The following is a 17,943-nucleotide window of genomic DNA, read 5'->3' on the forward strand; positions in this document are numbered from 1 at the left end:
CGAAGAAGAAAACAAATATTAAATCGTTAAGCCTACCTAAGAAACCTTCTTATTTGTGGACCTACTGATTATTCACATTTTCTTACTCTTTTAGGAATTCTTCCTCCAGAAAAAATAACAGTGAAGCAAAAGCAAAGCAGTACTTTCATCAATGATTAAAGAACAGAACCTGTGCACATTTGAGGACTCCAGATACAGAAGAAAAACAAAGTCCAATCTATTACAGACAAGTTATTCAGACTGTTTATCTATAAAATTTTAAACTACTCGTTTAATCTCTGAGAATTCTTGCTTTAAAATAATCACCCATTACTTAAAAAATAAAAAGCAATACTTACTTTTGAAAGTAAATAGGTAAGCAACATATACTTCTCATGTATTAAAACTTTATATTCACTAGCTGCTTTTCCCCCAAAAATCTAACGTGCCGATCTAAAAGAAAAAACATCATTTTTTTGTGGAAGTACACAAAGTTTCAGTACAAAAAATATTTATATTAAACTTCACAAATCTCTTATCTGGAATCCAAGTACAATCTAAGAATCTGGACAGCGTACTCTGGCAGTCTGTGTCAAGACTTTTCCTGTCTCTGGATCTGCTCCAACCATGGTCTTGGCACAAGCTATGTATGCCTTTGTGGTATAGATAAGATTGAGTTAAGGAACATAAATGCTGCTTCTATTAGCCAGGTTCCATTAAGAGTCTAACCAGATCACTTAATACTAAATGTTTATACAGGTTCACTGACGCATTCAAATGTAAACATTCCTGCAGATTTTCTCTCTAGGAACTTGGCAAGCCAACAGGTTGGTTTTTTGTTTTGTTTTTTTTTTTCTTTCCAGAACTCCACTTAGCATTTCCTCCCATTTAATTTGAGCATTTATGAAACTCATCTGCTGAACCAAAGGTCTGTCTGGAGTATCTACCCCAGTAACTCTAACCACAGGCTTTGGAAAAAGCAGGAGGGAAAAGTCACAGGCAAAAAAGGACTTGCTGACACCCTTAGGAAAGGGACCTAAACTTCTCTGATCTTGATTTCTCAGCAGCCATGTACAAGAGCAGTCATGAAATTACGCTAACCTGTCCAAGTGATCTCACAGGAGAGGACAGAATGATAATCACAGAATCACAGAGCAGAAATTGGGGAGGGGACCTCTGGAGATCACCTAGTGCAATCACCTGCCAAAGCAGGTTCCCTACGGCAGGTTGCGCAGGGAAGCATCCAGGTGGGTTCTGAATATCTGCACAGAAGGTGACTCCACAGCCTCTCTGGCAAGCTTGTTGCAGTGAACACCTTCCACCTATCACCCTTAAAGTGAAGAATTTTTCCCTTGTGTCTCTATGGAAATTCCTATGTTCCAGTTACTGGTCATTACCCCCTTTTCAGCTGGGCACCACTACGAATAGCCTGGCCCCATCCACTTGACTCCTGTCCTTAAGATATTCATAAGCACTGACAAGATCCCCTCTTCTTTGTCTAGGTTGAATAGTCCCAGGTTTCTCAGCCTTTTCTCATAAGGGAGATGCTCCAGGCCCTTAATCACCTTTGTAGCCCTCTGTTGCACTCTGTCTAGAAGACCCCTGTCTTCCTTGAACTGAGGAGCACACAGTATTCCAGATGCGGCCTCACCAGTGCAGACGGGGAGGATCTCTTCCCTTGACCAGCTGGCCACACTCCTTTTAATGCACCCCAGGATCCCACTGGCCTTCCTGACCACAAGGGCACACTGGTGGCTCATGGCCAACCTGTCATCCTCCAGGACCCCCAGGTCCTTCTCCACCGAGGTCATATTATCAATAGCTACTCCTGCTGAAGAGATTACATTTCCTTCCCCAAAAGATGTGAGTCTACGTTCAAAATTAACATCCTTCTTCATGTACAGTGAAATGTCAATACTTTGTCCGGCGCTGAGCATAAACCGACAGAACTCAGCTTTTCATTTATCTCTCCACTGATGTAACATCATCCATTACCAAGAAACTGCAGACCCTGAAAAACAGTCAGTGGTTGGTTGAAGAGCTGCTATCTCCAACTAAAGAATGGTCTTCTCTCATTCCCTTCTTGCTTCATGACACCAGACAGTGACTTCTCAGCTCCTGATGCAAGCTCCTCTGGGTGCATACTAATTTCAAAAGCAAAGGTACACATAATTTAAAAGCTAAATCCATGAAACTTTCAAAGACTGAAATCTTGACAGTCTTCCAGATTGTCATCCTTGACCTTGCAAGGCAGCTGCTACAGAAGTTTTGAATTAAAATGACTTAAGATAGTGTTACTGTCTCACTCCACAGAGACAAAACTTTAGCCAAAAAAACCTTGTCAGACGCCGTTTCTTTTTTAGCACGATAACCAGTTGTACCTGTTGGCTGGGACAGACCTCCAGAAATACCTCACTGAATTTATCAGAGGTCCATCTACATGCAGAATGTGTTTTTTGGAGCTGGATACTTGAAATCTATTTGCAGAGGCCTTTTTTTTTTTTTTTTCAGTAATATCATCATGACCAGAAAGAAATTAATTGCAAAAAAGGAAAGCAGTGAAGAAGCTGGAAATAATAAATAAAAAGGAAAAATGGACACGCCAAAAGCAAGGACCATAGGGAGAATACTGACACATCCAGCACCGTTCTTTAATACAGGTTCAATACCACTTTGATAAAGCCTAAATACTTCAAGGAAAAACATTCTGAAGCACATGAGAAGTAGGAAAGAAAATGTGAGCTTTCAACTCTCCAATGGATTAAAAAGAAGTGTCTGGGTGTAATGTGAAATTCCTGCTCTAAGTGACAACACTGCTTTGAAAATCCTATGCAGATTCCTGGGACACCTCCCCCTCACTTGCAAAAAAAATCCTGGGAGATTTGGACTTGCAAGAAAATCTGAGTTTTATAAAATTCAATAAGACTTTTCTAAGTCTTAAATAATAGAGATGAGAAAGCACACTGTCCATTACTATTACATTCCCTATCTCTATTCTAATTACTCTTTTTCCCCTTAGAACTGCTGTCAGATATAGAATGGCGTATTGTTTACCAGTGAGCAACAACAGTGGAACTGACTGGAGAAATACATCATTATCTACCAGAGAAAAAACGTTTAAAGCAGAAGAAACAATTCTCCAATTCCTTTTTCTCGTTCTACAAACCCTCCAGCTACCCTGCTAAAAATCTGAAAGCTTTGGCTATCCATCTGCTCGTTTAGAAAACAAGGAGAAAAAAAATATATCAAGGTCAGCAGCTAAAAAAGTCTAATTAAAACTGTCAATCAAACGTATTTTTAATTTAAAATGTTTTCACTTATTTCTGCAAGTGCAAAAACACCTTCTGAAGGCAGTCAAGTGTTTCAGATTTTGCAAAGTGAATGCACAAACTGCCCTCAGTGCTCAACACTGCTGTAAGAATGCCAGGGTCACTTCCACATGCATACTTCTGCAGTAAAAAAGAGTATTATCTCCAGATCTTGAAGACATTAAAATAATCAAACATTTTCTTAGACAGTTTCTGGGTAAAAGGATATTATTCCCGTATCTGTTTCTAAGCTGAGATGTTGAAGAATTTCTTTTTTTAATGCCTGATCCCAGATGCAAAAAGCAGTTTCTCTTTGCTAAACTGTTAGCCAAAATCCAAACACACTTCAGTTCCTGTAATCCGTGTAGATACAAACATAACAAAATATTAACAACTGATGCAGTTATTAGCTTCTGTCCATTTAAAACACCACATAAAATTAAATTTACTATGTAGTTGATTTGGTATAACTGACACACACTGATTCTTCATTTTGACTCTCCAACATGAGAATTCAAAGAACCAGCTTCAGGGGAAAAAGAGTATTCAGATTAGTTGGTTTTACAAGATCTTTATTAAAGATCTTAATTAAGTAGCATTAATTCAAAATAATGCAATCAGTGTGAAAGGAATAGATGGTTATTATATCTTTATAAACTTAAGAAATCATAATACAGAATAAGGTTTAAGAACGTAAGAAATGCTAACAGCTCACCAAGTCTATCAGGATAAACTGTGTACAAGCCCGAGATTTAAGTAGTATTGCAGCTGCAAGGGGGAACCTGACTAAACACAGATCAAACAGCATAGGAACAGCATGTCAGGAAAGGGTCCTTCTCTTATTATGTAACCACAACTTCCATCTTGCATTTATAGAAAAACAACAAACAAATGCACTTACATTACTATGCCTCCTCTATGGGAATCTAACCTACCTGAATTGCTATTAGACAGCAGTTACCTGACCCAGCCAAATTCTGATCCATACATCAGTCTAGCTCGTGAGGATCTTTGGACTTCATATTCTCCTTGAGCTGTTAAAGAAGAATGCAGTTTCCATAGTTGCAATCTTTGACCACTTCCTTGGATGTCCAAGAACGATCTTCCTAGCTCCATTTAAGCAAAACTTCAATTTACAAAATGTACCTTCTACAAGGTACAAAATCAAACAAAAACTAACTAAAACAAGTCTATAAACACTGCACTAAACCACTCCATTTTCTCTGCTCCTGGCTTGTTTAGATTTAATACAGTTTTTCAGCACACTGGGTCACCAAGATAAAGGCTTTTTTTTTCCAGATCATGTCTAACACTACCACAGCATGAATCAATGGCTGTAGATACACTTCCCTCTTTGTTTCCCACAAATCAAGCATAAAAGATCAGGTAGAATAGGAGGGCAAACCTTCCTCCATACAATGTCAGAATCTTCAAGATGTTTTACCTCAATTTTTTCACTCAGTGGTCTTATTTCAACTCTTTCAACTGTTTTTCCTTACATGATTAGAGAAGCTCTTAAAACTCTTGCCTCTAACTAACTCAGACTTAATTCTGGCAATTTTCACTTCATCAGTACACTATCTCCTGCAGCTTTCTTTGTTTATCCATCCCTTTTCTATTCTTTATACCCAAAATTCTTTTCAAAATATATAAAAATCAAGCAGACTTTTTTTTTTTTTTTTTAATACTACTTCCAAATAAATTCTACCTTTGGCATAAAACAATTTCATACTTTCTTTACTTCCAGGGCCCTCAGGACTCCTGTACAACTGATATCTCACTAACTAATCCCTTTGAATTTTCAGAGTTGCCCCTTCCAACATCGTGAAGTTCAATATATCTTTGTTTATCCCTGTATTGTATTTCTATAATCAAACTAAAAATGTGGCATCAGGCCAAAAGCTCTTCTCAGAATTTTTTACACCTAATGAGAGTGACTCTAAGGCAATGCGGTACCTGCTCAGTAAGCTTGGAGCAGATGTATGCAAGAACAATTGGGCTTATATGTCATCTGTATTGAAAAAAGAACTCCACCTGCGACATAATTCCTGATGGTATCACACAGTAAGCACTACCCTTACCCAAATCCAGCTCTTCTAGACTATAGCAGAAACCATCAAAAGCTCTTATAATTTTTTTAATCAAAGCTAGATAAGCTTGATTCTTGCTTATCCACACAGCTTCCTCCTGTACCATACAGTTCATTGTAAGGACATGTGTCCATGTCACAATGTCACATCTATTTCTCATGTCTGGACAGCATTAGCTCTCCTAACTCACATGCATCAAGATTGTTATTTTCTCCATGTTTAGCTTTCCTAACTCACATGCATCAAGATTGTTATTTTCTCCATGTTTCTCTATGTACCATGTCATCCTTCACCACCAGTCCAGCCCAAATGTTTCACAGTGCTACACAAAACCAACTGTCTATGGACCTTACTCAGTCTGTAACAAGGAGTAAAATCCCTCTGCTAATTTTACCCTTTTTATTACCTATCAATATTAGAACTTTCATTTCCAGAAGGAAACACAGTGCGATTCCCTAATCTCTCAAGCCTTTGTCATTTGTTAAGTCTTAATTTCCGTTTGTCTTTTTCTGCACTGACTGTGATCAAACACTGAGCTAAGCTTGCCTAACATACTGCAAACTTCATACTGCTTCATGAGCCAGCAAGGTGCCCTCACAGCCCAGAAAGCCAATCGTATCCTGGACTGCATCCAAAAGCAGTGTGGCCAGCAGGGCCAGGGAGTGATCCTGCCCCTCTGCCCTGCACTGTGAGACCTCACCTGGAGTACTGCTTCCAGATGTGGAGTCCTCAGCACATGAGAGACATGGACCTGCTGAAGCGTGTCCAGAGGAGGGCCACAGAAGTGATCCGAGGGATGGAACACTTCTCCTATGAGGACAGGCTGAGGGAGCTGGGGCTGTTCAGCACGGAGAAGGCTCTGAGATGATCTGAGCTGCCTTCCTGTATCTAAAGAGGGACTGGAAGAGGGAAGGAGACGGACAGGGCCTGCTGTAACAGGACAAGGAGAAATGGTTTCAAAGTAAAAGAAGGGAGATTTAGACTGGATACAAGGAGGAAGTTTTTTACAGTCAGGGTGGTGAGGCAGTGGCACAGGTTGCCCAGAGAGGTGGTGGATGCCCCATCCTTGCAGACACCCAAGGTCAGGCTGGTCGGGGCTCTGAGCACCGGATCGAACTGGAGGTGTCTCAGTTTGTTGCAGAGGAATTGGACCAGCTGGCCCTTATAGCTCCTTCCCGACTCAACGGATTCTGTGATTTATACTTCACGCTGAGGACACAACTCCCCAGCACCACACGCACACTCCTGTCTGAGAGTGTTTATATATTTATATAGACTGAAAACACAAAGCCACGGACTGCGCGACACAACACCCGCCTGACAAGACCCGCCCATCTTCCAACAGCGGGCTGCTGGCAGGACCCCACGACCGCCCCCCACAGCGCAGCTCCCGCCAAGCCGCCCGCCGCCCCGCCCCGCCGCAGGGCCGCAGCCAACAGCAGCGGGCGCAGGGCGGGAAGCGCAGGCGCGCAGCGCCCTCCCTTTCCGTCCCCTCCCCCGCCGCGGGGCGGCCGGCACCGTTCGCTAGAGTCCCGGTAGCGCTCCCGAACGCCGCTCGGCCGCAGCGCCGCGCCTCCGCTCTCCCAGCAGATCTGCTCTACTCGCCGCCCGGGGAAGGGGGAGGCGGTGGCGGGCCCCTCGTTCCGTCGCTTACCTTCTCCGCAGGCGGCGGCTCCTCCTCCCCGCGATGAGACAAGGGAGGATGCCGCCGCGCTCAGGCGCCTCCTCAGCCGCGGAGGGGGGAGGGAAGGAGGGAGGGAAGGGGGCAAGCGCCTCCCAGGGATCCACCTCCTGCGGCGGGAGAGCCGTCTTCCTTGCGAAGGCACGGCTGTTTTGGCGGAGCGGCCGCCTGGAGGAGGATGGGGCGCTCCGAGCGGGCACGGCGCTGAGGGGGGTAGTGAGAATCGCTATCACCGAGCGTCTTCCTAGGCGCAGCATCTATAGCCTGCTGGTCACGTCTCTTAACCTGCTGACCTGCCTTCTTGCTGTGGTGTGTGTTCGGAGACCTTTGCCGCTGTATTCAGTGATAGCAGGGCGTTGGGAGCCGTATTCAGGGGGAGAAAGCTTGCTCTGTGGCTTAACAGCAATCTATAAAAGAATGTCGTGTCTTGCTCCAGAAGTAATGCCTGCTGTTTAGTATAAGGGTTTTCCTCATAAATTACAGGATTGTACTGTAAGTACCCAAGTCTCTTTAGTCAACAAACCTGGTTTGGAAGCACCATAAGAAGGGTTATATTATCATAGAATCATAGAGTGGTCTGGTTTGAAAAGGACCACAAGGATTATCTCGTTTCAACCCCCTGCTATGTGCAGGGTCCCCAACCAGCAGACCAGGCTGCCCAGAGCCACATCCAGCCTGGCCTTGAATGCCTGCAGGGATGGGGCATCCACAGCCTCCTTGGGCAACCTGTTCCAGTGCATCACCACCCTCTGTGTGAAAAACTTCCTCCTAAAATCTAACCTAAACCTTCCCTGTCTCAGTTTGAAATAATTCCCCATTGTCCAGTCACTATGCACCCTCATGAAACAGCCATTCCCCCTCATTATGGGATGCTGTTTTTTTATATAGTCTGAAATTGCACTTCCAGATGGAAAGAAAAAAAAAACAAACCATTATTGAGATGGAGTTTTCTAAGAACTTCCTTCTTTATTTCCTGCTTGTGGTAGATTTCAGAAGTTGGATGTCATATCTTAGTCCAGACAGTTTTGAATTGTTTGATTTCAGAATCTGGAAAAGCTTGAGACTTTCTGTCTCCTATCTGATGACGAACAAGAAACAATAGCATAGACAAATACTGGTTTCATTTGTGTCACTGCAAGCACCAGTCTCAGCTGCAGGAGAGCAGACATGAACAACCAAAGCTCCTTAGTGTAGTAACTATAGTACTTGCTTGTGGTTTATGTGTGATACTAGTTTAAATACCTAAGTTAAAGTACCTAAGGGACTCTGATATGTGATAATAAAGGGGAGAGAGAGAGATGGCTTGATAGTGATAGGATAAGGGGAAATGGCTTTAGGCTAAATGAGGGGAGATTTAGGTTAGATGTTAAGAAGAGATTTTTTACTTAGAAGGTGGTGAGGCACTGGAAAATGCTGTTCAGGGAGGATGTGGATGCCCCATCTCTGGAGCTGTTCAAGGCCAAGTTGGATGGGGCCCTGAGCAGCCTGAGCTGGTGGTGGAAGCCTGCCCATGGCAGGGGGTTGGAACTGGATGACCTCTAAGGCCCCTTCCAACCCAAGCCATTCTGTGATTTTGCATAATAATTTGTGTAGAATGTGCAATGGAGGACAGCAGACTTGGGGATGTTGTCTTCAATAAGGAAGATAACGTCATTCTGTGTAATTTTGTTCTCTCTTTATATACAGTAAACAGACTGCTGTAAAACACAAAACAATTTATTGTATGTTACCATGTTCATTTCTCTGGTATCTGTTTTCTTGAACCCTTTTCGGGGGAGAGGGGGGGAAATGTTGCTGGATTTCAGCTGTGTGTAAATATAGTAATATACCTGATAACGTCGGTCTCACAGGCAGCGGTAGCAAGTTATTCGTTTTCAGATTAACAGCAAGGCAGGTATTTTTGGTAAGAGTAGTTGTCCCCTAAGTCAAATTTCGTCTTAGGCTGTGAGCTGTTTATTGATTTTTCAGTGAATGTTTTCGAAGAATATGGGATATTTTTCTAAAAGTTATGCTTTATTTAACTGCAGGAAGCACTATTAGGCTGAAGGTTACACTTAGAATCAGTGGAAAAGATCACCATCTTGACCCACTGAAACAAACTTTGGTGTAGTGAGCTATAGTCCTTAAATCTAGAAGCAGTGGATGCAGATATACATCAAAGAAACTGAATCAGTTGGTGAAAGATTGAGGGTGGTGAAAGTGTGGACATAAGAAAGACTAATGTCATTTTTAAATGGATAAAGAGAGTTGTGAATGGAAGTTAAAAGGCAATTTGCCTCCAGTAAACAGTTTAATAAAATAACTACTGGGACACTGCATGTAATGCTATTATACTTTTTAATAGAGAAGCTGAAAATGGGATGGCATGCTTGAAGATGGTCAGTGGTTTGGAAATAAGAGATACTGCAAGAGGTAGTTTATAGAGTTATTTACTCTGTTTTGTGTAATTTATTAAAAAACAGTGTAAGGGTTTTTATAGTTTATAGTTTCATTTGAAAGAGAAAACAATAGGCATTCAGTGGCATTTTAATTTAATGGAAAAGGACATGAGAAGCAATGGGGACAAATCCAAGTCACAGGAATCCAAGGCAGACATTAAGGATGAATTTCTGACAGTAAAGGTTATCTCCTTTTATTGATGTCTTCCTATGAAAATCTGATCAAGTTACTTCTGCATTTCCATACATGACAGTTGTTCTATACCTGTCTCCTTTTCTACCTTTCATCTGGGCTGTTTCCAGTTTGATTTTCTTCTTTGCTAAGTGTAGTACCAGATTAAGAACTCAACAACACAGAGTAGAAAGAAATACACGTCTGTCTCGTCTTGCAAACACACTTGTTAGTATATACCAGGATTGTGTTTTACTTTTCTCCAATAGCAGTATTCTCCTCTGCAGTTTAAGCTTTGCATTTCTTTCTTAAGGTATTTTTCCACTCAAATTTCTGCATTTTCCTTTGGTCTTCAGAATAATATTTGATGGACCTGATTTTCTTTTCTGATTAGCAATGGAAGAGACCCGTTTTGCTGCACTCAGTTGCTAAATAAGGTAGTTCAGTAAACCTTTTGCTGTGTTTCTTCTTAGTGTGTCAGCAGGAAATGAGAAAGCTACAAGTCTTTTCAGGTCAAAATAAAACCAACTTCCCACCTGAATAGCAGGGCTCCCAATACCTGTGTAGTGGTTTGTGGGGATGTTGTGTGCACCAGGGGAAACGACTGGAGGCCTGCTTCAGCCTATGAGAAAGTGAAATATTGTGAGTGGGAGGCAACCATAGTTTGTTAAGTTCTGGTACTAGATGGAAGATGAGAGGATGTTTAAAAGATTTAACAACTGTTTTTATGGAAAGCTGTCAGACCTGAAGACATAGCAAGTTAAAGAGGGGGGAAGTTTCCAAAAAGCAGGTATTTAACAAGAGTTAAAGGTAAGAAGATCCTTACAAGCAAAGTTATGCAAACTTGAGGAAATTGACAAATTGTATTTATCATATAAACCCTATATCTCATATGTTGTAGGCCTGCAGGCCAGCAGTGGGACTGTGTTACATTTCTCTAGGGAACTTCAATCCTCTTTGTGCATATGTCTGTTCACTTTGGTAGAGCATTTCAAGCCCATGTAGCCTGCAAATAGGATCGAAGATCTGGAAGCTAGCTGCCACAGGGACTGTGGGTCTGGGGGTAAATACTGGAGAGACAGGGGATCTACAGGTTGGCTACCAGAGGTCTTCTGGGTAAACCACAGGTCCAGACCAGTTACTGTTGAGATTGATTGTGTCTGTGTGTATAATGATAAGAGATCCAAGTACCAGCAGTGCAGTAGGACTGTGAAACTTTGGGACTTTTGGGCCTGTGTGCCAGCAGCTGAGGAAAACAGGAGATCTGGAATCGGTTATAAATGAACGTAGTGTCCACGGACACCTGGGTGCATGTGTATGTATGTCTGCATACCACTGGCAATCTTCAGACCTTTGTGCCATATGTATGAGGGATGGAACTGGTAAGGCACTTCGCTCTCTGTTAATCTGCCTGGCTGGCAGTGAGTGTACTGTGCACGTGCCTTGGGAACACATGGTCAGCCTTGCTACTGGCTGAACCCTGGGGCATGGAGCTGCAGAGTCCTTGATCTGCTCTGCCACTGGATTCAGCTGTCTTGGACAGACATCTAAATGAGTGATCATTGAAGAGTGAAGTGTTGGCATCAGTGGAGTTGGTGACAAGATGCAGCTTTATTTCTCTTGAAATTTCACTTGTCTTCAAATAAACACCAGTTGTTAACCCTATATTCTTATTTTCTTGTCATCGAAAGGTATTAGCAATTTCACTTAATTACTACAGTATTAGATCATCAAATCCATCCACTGTTGATTTTTCTCTTGTCTGTATGTCTGTCTGGTTGTTGGGCAGCATCTCACTGTCAGTTTTCTCATTCAGGACAGAAAGTAGATGTAAATCAGAGTTTTTCATTCTGTTTTCCAGGAATAACTTTATAGTAACGGTAGACAATATGTCAGCCTCCTCTCAGGACTTTTTACTGTCTTGTAAATACTTCAGCCCATCAGGCTTGTTTCTACAGTTTATCCTCCCACAGGGTATGGACATGTGGCTACATGAGCAACTCAGTTTATTTGAAACAGAAATACAGATCAGATGTGGCTTTCACATCTTTAAGATAAAGCGAATTTATTTTCTACCTGTTTCTATATTAATAAATCTATCCTTGCCTAGAGAAGTTTATACCATGCCTAAAAGCTACCTTTAATTGGAAAAGTTGACGTTGCTAACCAACAAAAAATTCACCAGAAGTTAAAGTCAACATAAAACAAACTTGGGAAAGGACTGAATAAGTAGAGGTTATTAAACTGAAGAGGAATGGACTGAGGGTGATTGAAATAACAATTGTAAGAGGTTGCACCTTCCACCAGTATCCTGTTACATGTTGTTGCTGTGTGACAGATGGCAGCAGAGGAACAGTGACAAAATGGCATCTGAAATGGAAGTGTTTATGAAGCAAAGGTGTGTCACTGAATTCCTCCATGCACAAAAAAATGGTGCCCATTGACATTTGTTGAAGCTTACTGAATGTGGAGCCCAACCAGTGGATGTGAGCACAGTGAGGCGGTGGGTGGTGTGTTTCAGCAATGGCAACAGGGACAGTGGGTCACCTCTGCTGGTGCAGATTTTTATGAGCATGGCATGCAGGCTCTTGTGCATCGCTGGTGAAGCTGTGTAGCTCCTGGTGATGGCTGTGTTGTAGCTGAGAATTCGTTCTGTCAAATAATGCCACTGTACTCTTTGTATCTTTTGTAGTAAGTCCATGTTTATGATCCACGTATGCAACGAACACCCTGGTTAATTCTGAAGGTTTCTTTTTAAGTTTTCTTTTTAAGTTACTTCATAATTTGCACCAAAAAAATGAAACAACACGAAGAAGTGTGACTACCATGATTTTCTATAAGAACTGTTACTTAATTCCTTGCAAAAAAATGCTATTTCTTGCACCATATAAATCATTTTCTCACACAAAAAAACAGTTGCAGACAGGAAATGTTTGGGATAGTGTAACAACATTTCCTGGTAAACATTTTATCACAGCTTGATAACCATTTCCTGTTGGTTAGACTTGCTATAACTACTGCCATTTTGTTATCCTTACTATAATTAACACACATATGTGATCTGGCCAAATGTGCTTGTGCTGTCAAACAAAGCTTTCAGTACAGTACACGTGGTTGTAATGCAATGCAAGAATTTATATTGTCCATTTCCCATCATTTAAACTTTATGACAAGAAATAAAATTGCAACAAATATGAGACATTCTGGGAACTGGGAATTTCCAGAAGGGTGGAAGTTTCTCAATATTCCAGATATTTTCTCAAATGTTGTCAGCTGTGGGCTCGGTAAGCTTCTAAAATAGCTTCCAATTGGAAGGTAGGACTTGATGTAGGATCTAATTTCTCCATGCTGAATAATCCTGGAAGGGCATCAGAAGAAGTCTGGCATTTTCTAACCAGCTTTAAAACACTGTCATTTGCAAACTAGTATTAGAATGAGACCACGTTTAAGAATTTACTCTATGGAAAGAAATATCATGCTTTCCATCAGCAGAACCACATTCAGCATTTTTTGGAGTTACCTCATTAGTTTAATAATAAGAGAATGGCACGTAAATACAGCTGATCCCGATTCTCATTCACACAAAGGTTCTAAGCATGTTTGAGTATGCTTTTACTAAGCAGTCGATGGCCAGCATGAGGACTTTGGTCCTGAAGCCTCCTGACATAGCCTAGCTCATGTCTGTGTTGTTTATGGCTGTATTTCTCTTCAGGTCAGACTGGCCAATTGATGGTACGTAGCTCTTGGCCACAGAGCTCTTCTGTGCTGCTGCACATCCTCTGGCCTTCAGATACAGCATCTGTGGTGTTCTTATACTTCATTGTGTTGGAATGTGACTGTTTATTTTTAACTGTTTATTACCTTGCTTGTCTGTTGTAGGCAGATACATTTTACGTGCACATCCTGCAGGTATCCTCAGGAAAAATATCCAGGGAAACAGAATGTAAGACAGAGTGAAAGTTTTTTTCCAAATTAGAGTGAGTGAATGAATGTTTTGCTTCAAAATGTTGATCCAACTCACACAAACCAGTGCTGAATGCATAAGCTATCCAGGCATCTAAAAGAAGGTAACACTGGCGAAATCATTTGTGTCACTCACTGAAGATGTGAAATTGAAAGTGCTTGTGGGACAGGAAAATGAACTCACATCCTTGATTTATAATTCCAGAGCAAAACCAAATTGATTGCACAGAATCCAGTAATGGCAAGGATAAAGTAGATTGATTTTCCATTACTGGACTCCAGCAATAAATAACGGATAAAGCAGTGTGAAAGCTCTATTTGGATTGTGTATTATATTCATTATTATCATTTGCTTTCTGCAGAGCAGACATTTCCTTTGAACCTAATGGATAAATCAATTTGTGAAAAATACGGTAGCAAGTATGTGATGAGAGGTGAAATTTTCACAGTAATTTGCAAGTTATTCTATAGGCTGATGAAAAAATAAAGAAAATAAAGGATTTGCTTTTGAACACGTGATAAGAAAACAATGTGGATGACAGGAACATCCTGTTTTCTCAGGAGCCAAGAGCAATATTGCATTTACAGTTGCTATTAGCATGTGAGCTTGTAAAACCAGTTGTCAGAGGAACAGAAGGCTTTGTTTTTAATTCACAACGTTGGACCTAACAATTCAAACTAAAAGCACTCTCCTCACAAAGTGCAGTTCAACCTGCAGAACTTCCTTCTGTGAGATTCTGCGAGTGCTCAAAGTTTGCAATAAGCAGAGGTTGCTCAACAGAGTCAGGAAGTCTCCAAGATACAAACATTCGAAAGCTGGGACAATGTTTAAAGGAAGTTTCATATTTGCTTACCCCACTCTTTTTTTTTGTACTCTCTGCCAGGGGACAGATTTTTTTTTCAGCGCTGGGAGAAAACATGAGGTCTGGTAAAACTTTGGCCTGACCCCCAGTGGCCCTTTTTCATTCTCTGTCCTTATGCAGAGGATGTTTAATTATGCTGTGGCGATAACACAGATATGCACTTTTTTCTTCCTGTGAGGAAATGCTCAATGCTTTCTGGGATTGCTTTTTTTTTTTTTTTTTTTTTCCTTTCTGGATGTTTTTTTGTTTTTAAAGGAAGCATTGCTGCTGTTTGTTAGTTCTCTTTTAAGGTCAGAGGGATGGAAGACTTGATAGTAGTCCAGGAAGCGTGATGCAGGGCTGGCTCTGCGGCTGGGCATGCCCAGACTCACCCTGAATCAGAGATTGAGTACTTTTCGTATATGTTGTACTAAAACATCCAGAAATTATCAGTTTTACAAAGAAAAGCTGTCATATGTTCTGTATAAATTGTATTGCTAGGAGAAATGTTACAGTGTAACACTAGATACCTGTTTTAGCATGTGTACGGCATATATAGGTTTTAACATACACTTAAAATGCAGAGACATATCAGCTCTAAATATGACTTACAGAATGCCATACGTAAGAGATATAGACGGGCATAATTATTAATCAACAAGTAAAATTTGGCAAAAATTTGAAATGAGGTTAAATCAGAAAGTCTGAGCCTATTTAAGGCAGTGAACATCCATGAAGTATCTGCCTTCATCATCAACCCTAATATTTTTCAGCTCTTCATGGCCTCATTGACCTGCATGTTGTGAACTGGAAAAGAAGAGTTACCTGCTCTGTTACCTTTCTAATTTTGTATGTGTGGGCTCTGTTACACATCCTCTGTTTATACTTCTCTTAGCATTCCCAATGCCTACTGATGCTAAAATATTTTCTTACTTTCCATTAATTATTTTAAAATATTTGATTGATTCAAACAGTCCGCTGTCAGCACGTGGCTGTCGAGTCGGTGTGTCTATACAATATTTAGTACTCTTTGTAGGGAACGTGATATAGAAATAGAATTTATTGTGTACATTTAAACATGTTATGTTTTCCCCTAAGTGACATATAACCAGTAGTTTTCGCAGCACATGGGGAAATGAAAATAAACAAGTCATTCGGGGTAAAGAGCTGGAATTAAAGAGGTGGAGTTCCTTGGGCTAGTCACAGACAACTCTAGTTCTCATTTTCAGGTGGAACAATCCTGAAACCTTCAATCTTTTTCAGTGACAAGGGTCTCTGGATCACCACAAGGTTTTTGGTGCTTTTTTTGTACATTGGGGATTAGCCTATACTGTGTTTCACAGCTTTTTCATATATTTAACTGCAAGTCATGCTGTCTGACAGTTCAATTAATCACATTGTCAGCTTCTCTTCCCTTGGAAAAAATAAGGATGATTCTGAAAAACAAGATGGAAGCTGTGCCTTTCAGAGAAGCATTTGCTATTGGGACAAACTTGGAAGAATAAAGAAGCCCTGCCCAAATCCTAATTCTGATGTTGAAATATCTTAAGTAAAATTAATTTAGTGGAGGCAAGAAACAAATTGAACTTTAAGGGCTAGCGTGTCAAAGCCTTAAAAAAAACCAACGTATTTCAGAGTTTTTTTGCTGCAGTTCTGAAGCTTGAAGCATTCTGAGTTTCTCTCTCTGACCATCCACAATTCTCCCATGCTCATTTAAGGCTGCTTGTGCTTCCCATCTTCCTTGGCTGACAACTGGCTCAGCACTCCTGTCAGAAAGACCTGTAAAGAAGATTCGTGTCCTGTAAAGAAGACTCATGTCCTTTAAAGAAGACTCGTCTCTCTTGGCAACATGATCTTGCTGAGATGGTTTGGAGAGATCAGGCACAGCAAGAAGGTTTCATACAGCTGATAAATACCTTGAGAACACCTTGTGAAAGTAGGTCTGATTTTTCTTGAACATACAAATTAGACTGCTCTGAAAACTCCCCCAGGCTATTGTAAAGAGGCAGTAAATCCCTTCTGAATCTGGGTTTAAGCTTGCTTTTGCTGGGCAGTTGATTAATGAGGTAGGATGCAGTTCCTCTCACTGTTTTGATGATGCTTATATTGGACTCTTGATGCTTATACTGCCCTGCTACTTCTGTCTCTCTGCATCCATCACGTTGAACATAGCTTTAAATCACCTCAGTACTTATCAGATTACAATGCAAATGCAATTGCATAAATGTCATGGGAGTTAAATGGGAGTATGAACAATGTAACAGTGAAGAATGAGTGTAGTTAGATTGAAGACTTTTTCTGATACTGTGGCTTTCACGTCATGAACTGGTGTGTATAACTTGGTTGCCCACTTTTGTGAGATGATTTAGTGACCAAAGACATCCTTATAGAACTCCACTCTGTGAACATCAGATGACATTCATTCATGAGCATGATATGCCGGGAGTCAGCTGCTGTCGTTGCTCCTGTGTAACTTCCAACACGCTGTGCACCAATGTCATGGAACATGCCACCTGTGTGGTGAGATGCTCCTCTCCTCAGGTATGGCAGGGAGCAGCAGGACAACAGAGTGCTCATGTAATGTGTTTACATAGCCAAACTGTACCAAGAAATCTGTGATTGAGCTCATAGTGATCCTTAAATATGCCAGTGGATTAGGTTGCATGTTTGTGCTGACCTTGTCATTTGTTCATGAATGGACAACATTCTCCTCAGAGATATGAATAGACAATTCACTACACAACAGTCCTCTATTCATGGATGAGAAACCTAGAAACATTCTGGTGCTCTTGCGTCAGCCTATCGACCAAATGATCAAAAGCAGCAGTCCTATAAGTGTAGCTTCCCAGCTTGAGCCCTGGGCAGCTCTTGTTGGCTGGGCTGGGGCTGCTGCCTAGCGAAGGAGACACCTGATGTATGAGAGGCTGACAACTTCATCAGCGGGTGAGGTTAATCACAAAAGGCACCATCCCTTGTTAATTTGACAAGTGTGCTTTTCCCCCTTCTCTAGTGTACTTGCGTTTAAATTGTTTGCATTTCATTTACAGAATCACAGAATCACCCGGGTTGGAAGGGACCTCAAGGATCATGTAGTTCCAACCCCCCTGCCTAGCAGGGCCACCAAACATACACATTCAGATCAGGTTGCCCAGGACCCCGTCCAACCTGGCCTTAAACACATCCAAGGACGGGGCATCCACAACCTCCCTGGGCAGCCCGTTCCAGGGCCTAACCACTCTCCTTGTAAAGAACTTCCCCCTAACATCCAACCTAAATCTTCCCTCCTTCAACTTGGATCCATTTCCCCTAGTCCTGCTGTTGTCAGCCCCTAGTGCACTCATGTTTGAATAGTCTGCATTTTGCTCAATATAGTTATTTTAAAATTGTTGTATATTTCATTTAAAAGTAGATATTTGTGCAGCTAAGGTTCAATGCTGTGATAAAATCACTGTAACTTGGCATTCGATTTG

At 41.3% G+C, this 17,943-nt stretch overlaps 1 protein-coding gene across 7 annotated transcripts in view; it reads right to left on the reverse strand.

The window, feature by feature from the left end:
- The window catches only part of LOC128071640 (RCC1 and BTB domain-containing protein 2), a 28,364-nt gene extending 21,240 nt beyond the window's left edge, over nt 1-7,124 (reverse strand). The window contains exons 1-4 of one of the 7 annotated variants that reach the window (XM_052664563.1): nt 7,032-7,106; nt 4,249-4,321; nt 558-3,640; nt 339-432 (exon numbers count right to left, since the gene is read on the reverse strand). In XM_052664563.1, the coding sequence (XP_052520523.1) occupies nt 339-376 (38 nt within the window). In that variant the 5' untranslated portion in view covers nt 377-432; nt 558-3,640; nt 4,249-4,321; nt 7,032-7,106. Of the gene's footprint in view, nt 1-338; nt 433-557; nt 3,641-4,222; nt 4,322-6,077; nt 6,274-7,031 lie in introns of those variants that run through there. The other 6 variants (XM_052664561.1, XM_052664566.1, XM_052664564.1 and 3 more) reach the window with 6 other exon arrangements.
- Nucleotides 7,125-17,943: the final 10,819 nt, after the last annotated feature.

Source organism: Tympanuchus pallidicinctus, unplaced genomic scaffold (genome assembly GCF_026119805.1).
Source record: "Tympanuchus pallidicinctus isolate F22 unplaced genomic scaffold, pur_lepc_1.0 scaffold6, whole genome shotgun sequence".
Classification (NCBI taxonomy): domain Eukaryota; kingdom Metazoa; phylum Chordata; class Aves; order Galliformes; family Phasianidae; genus Tympanuchus; species Tympanuchus pallidicinctus.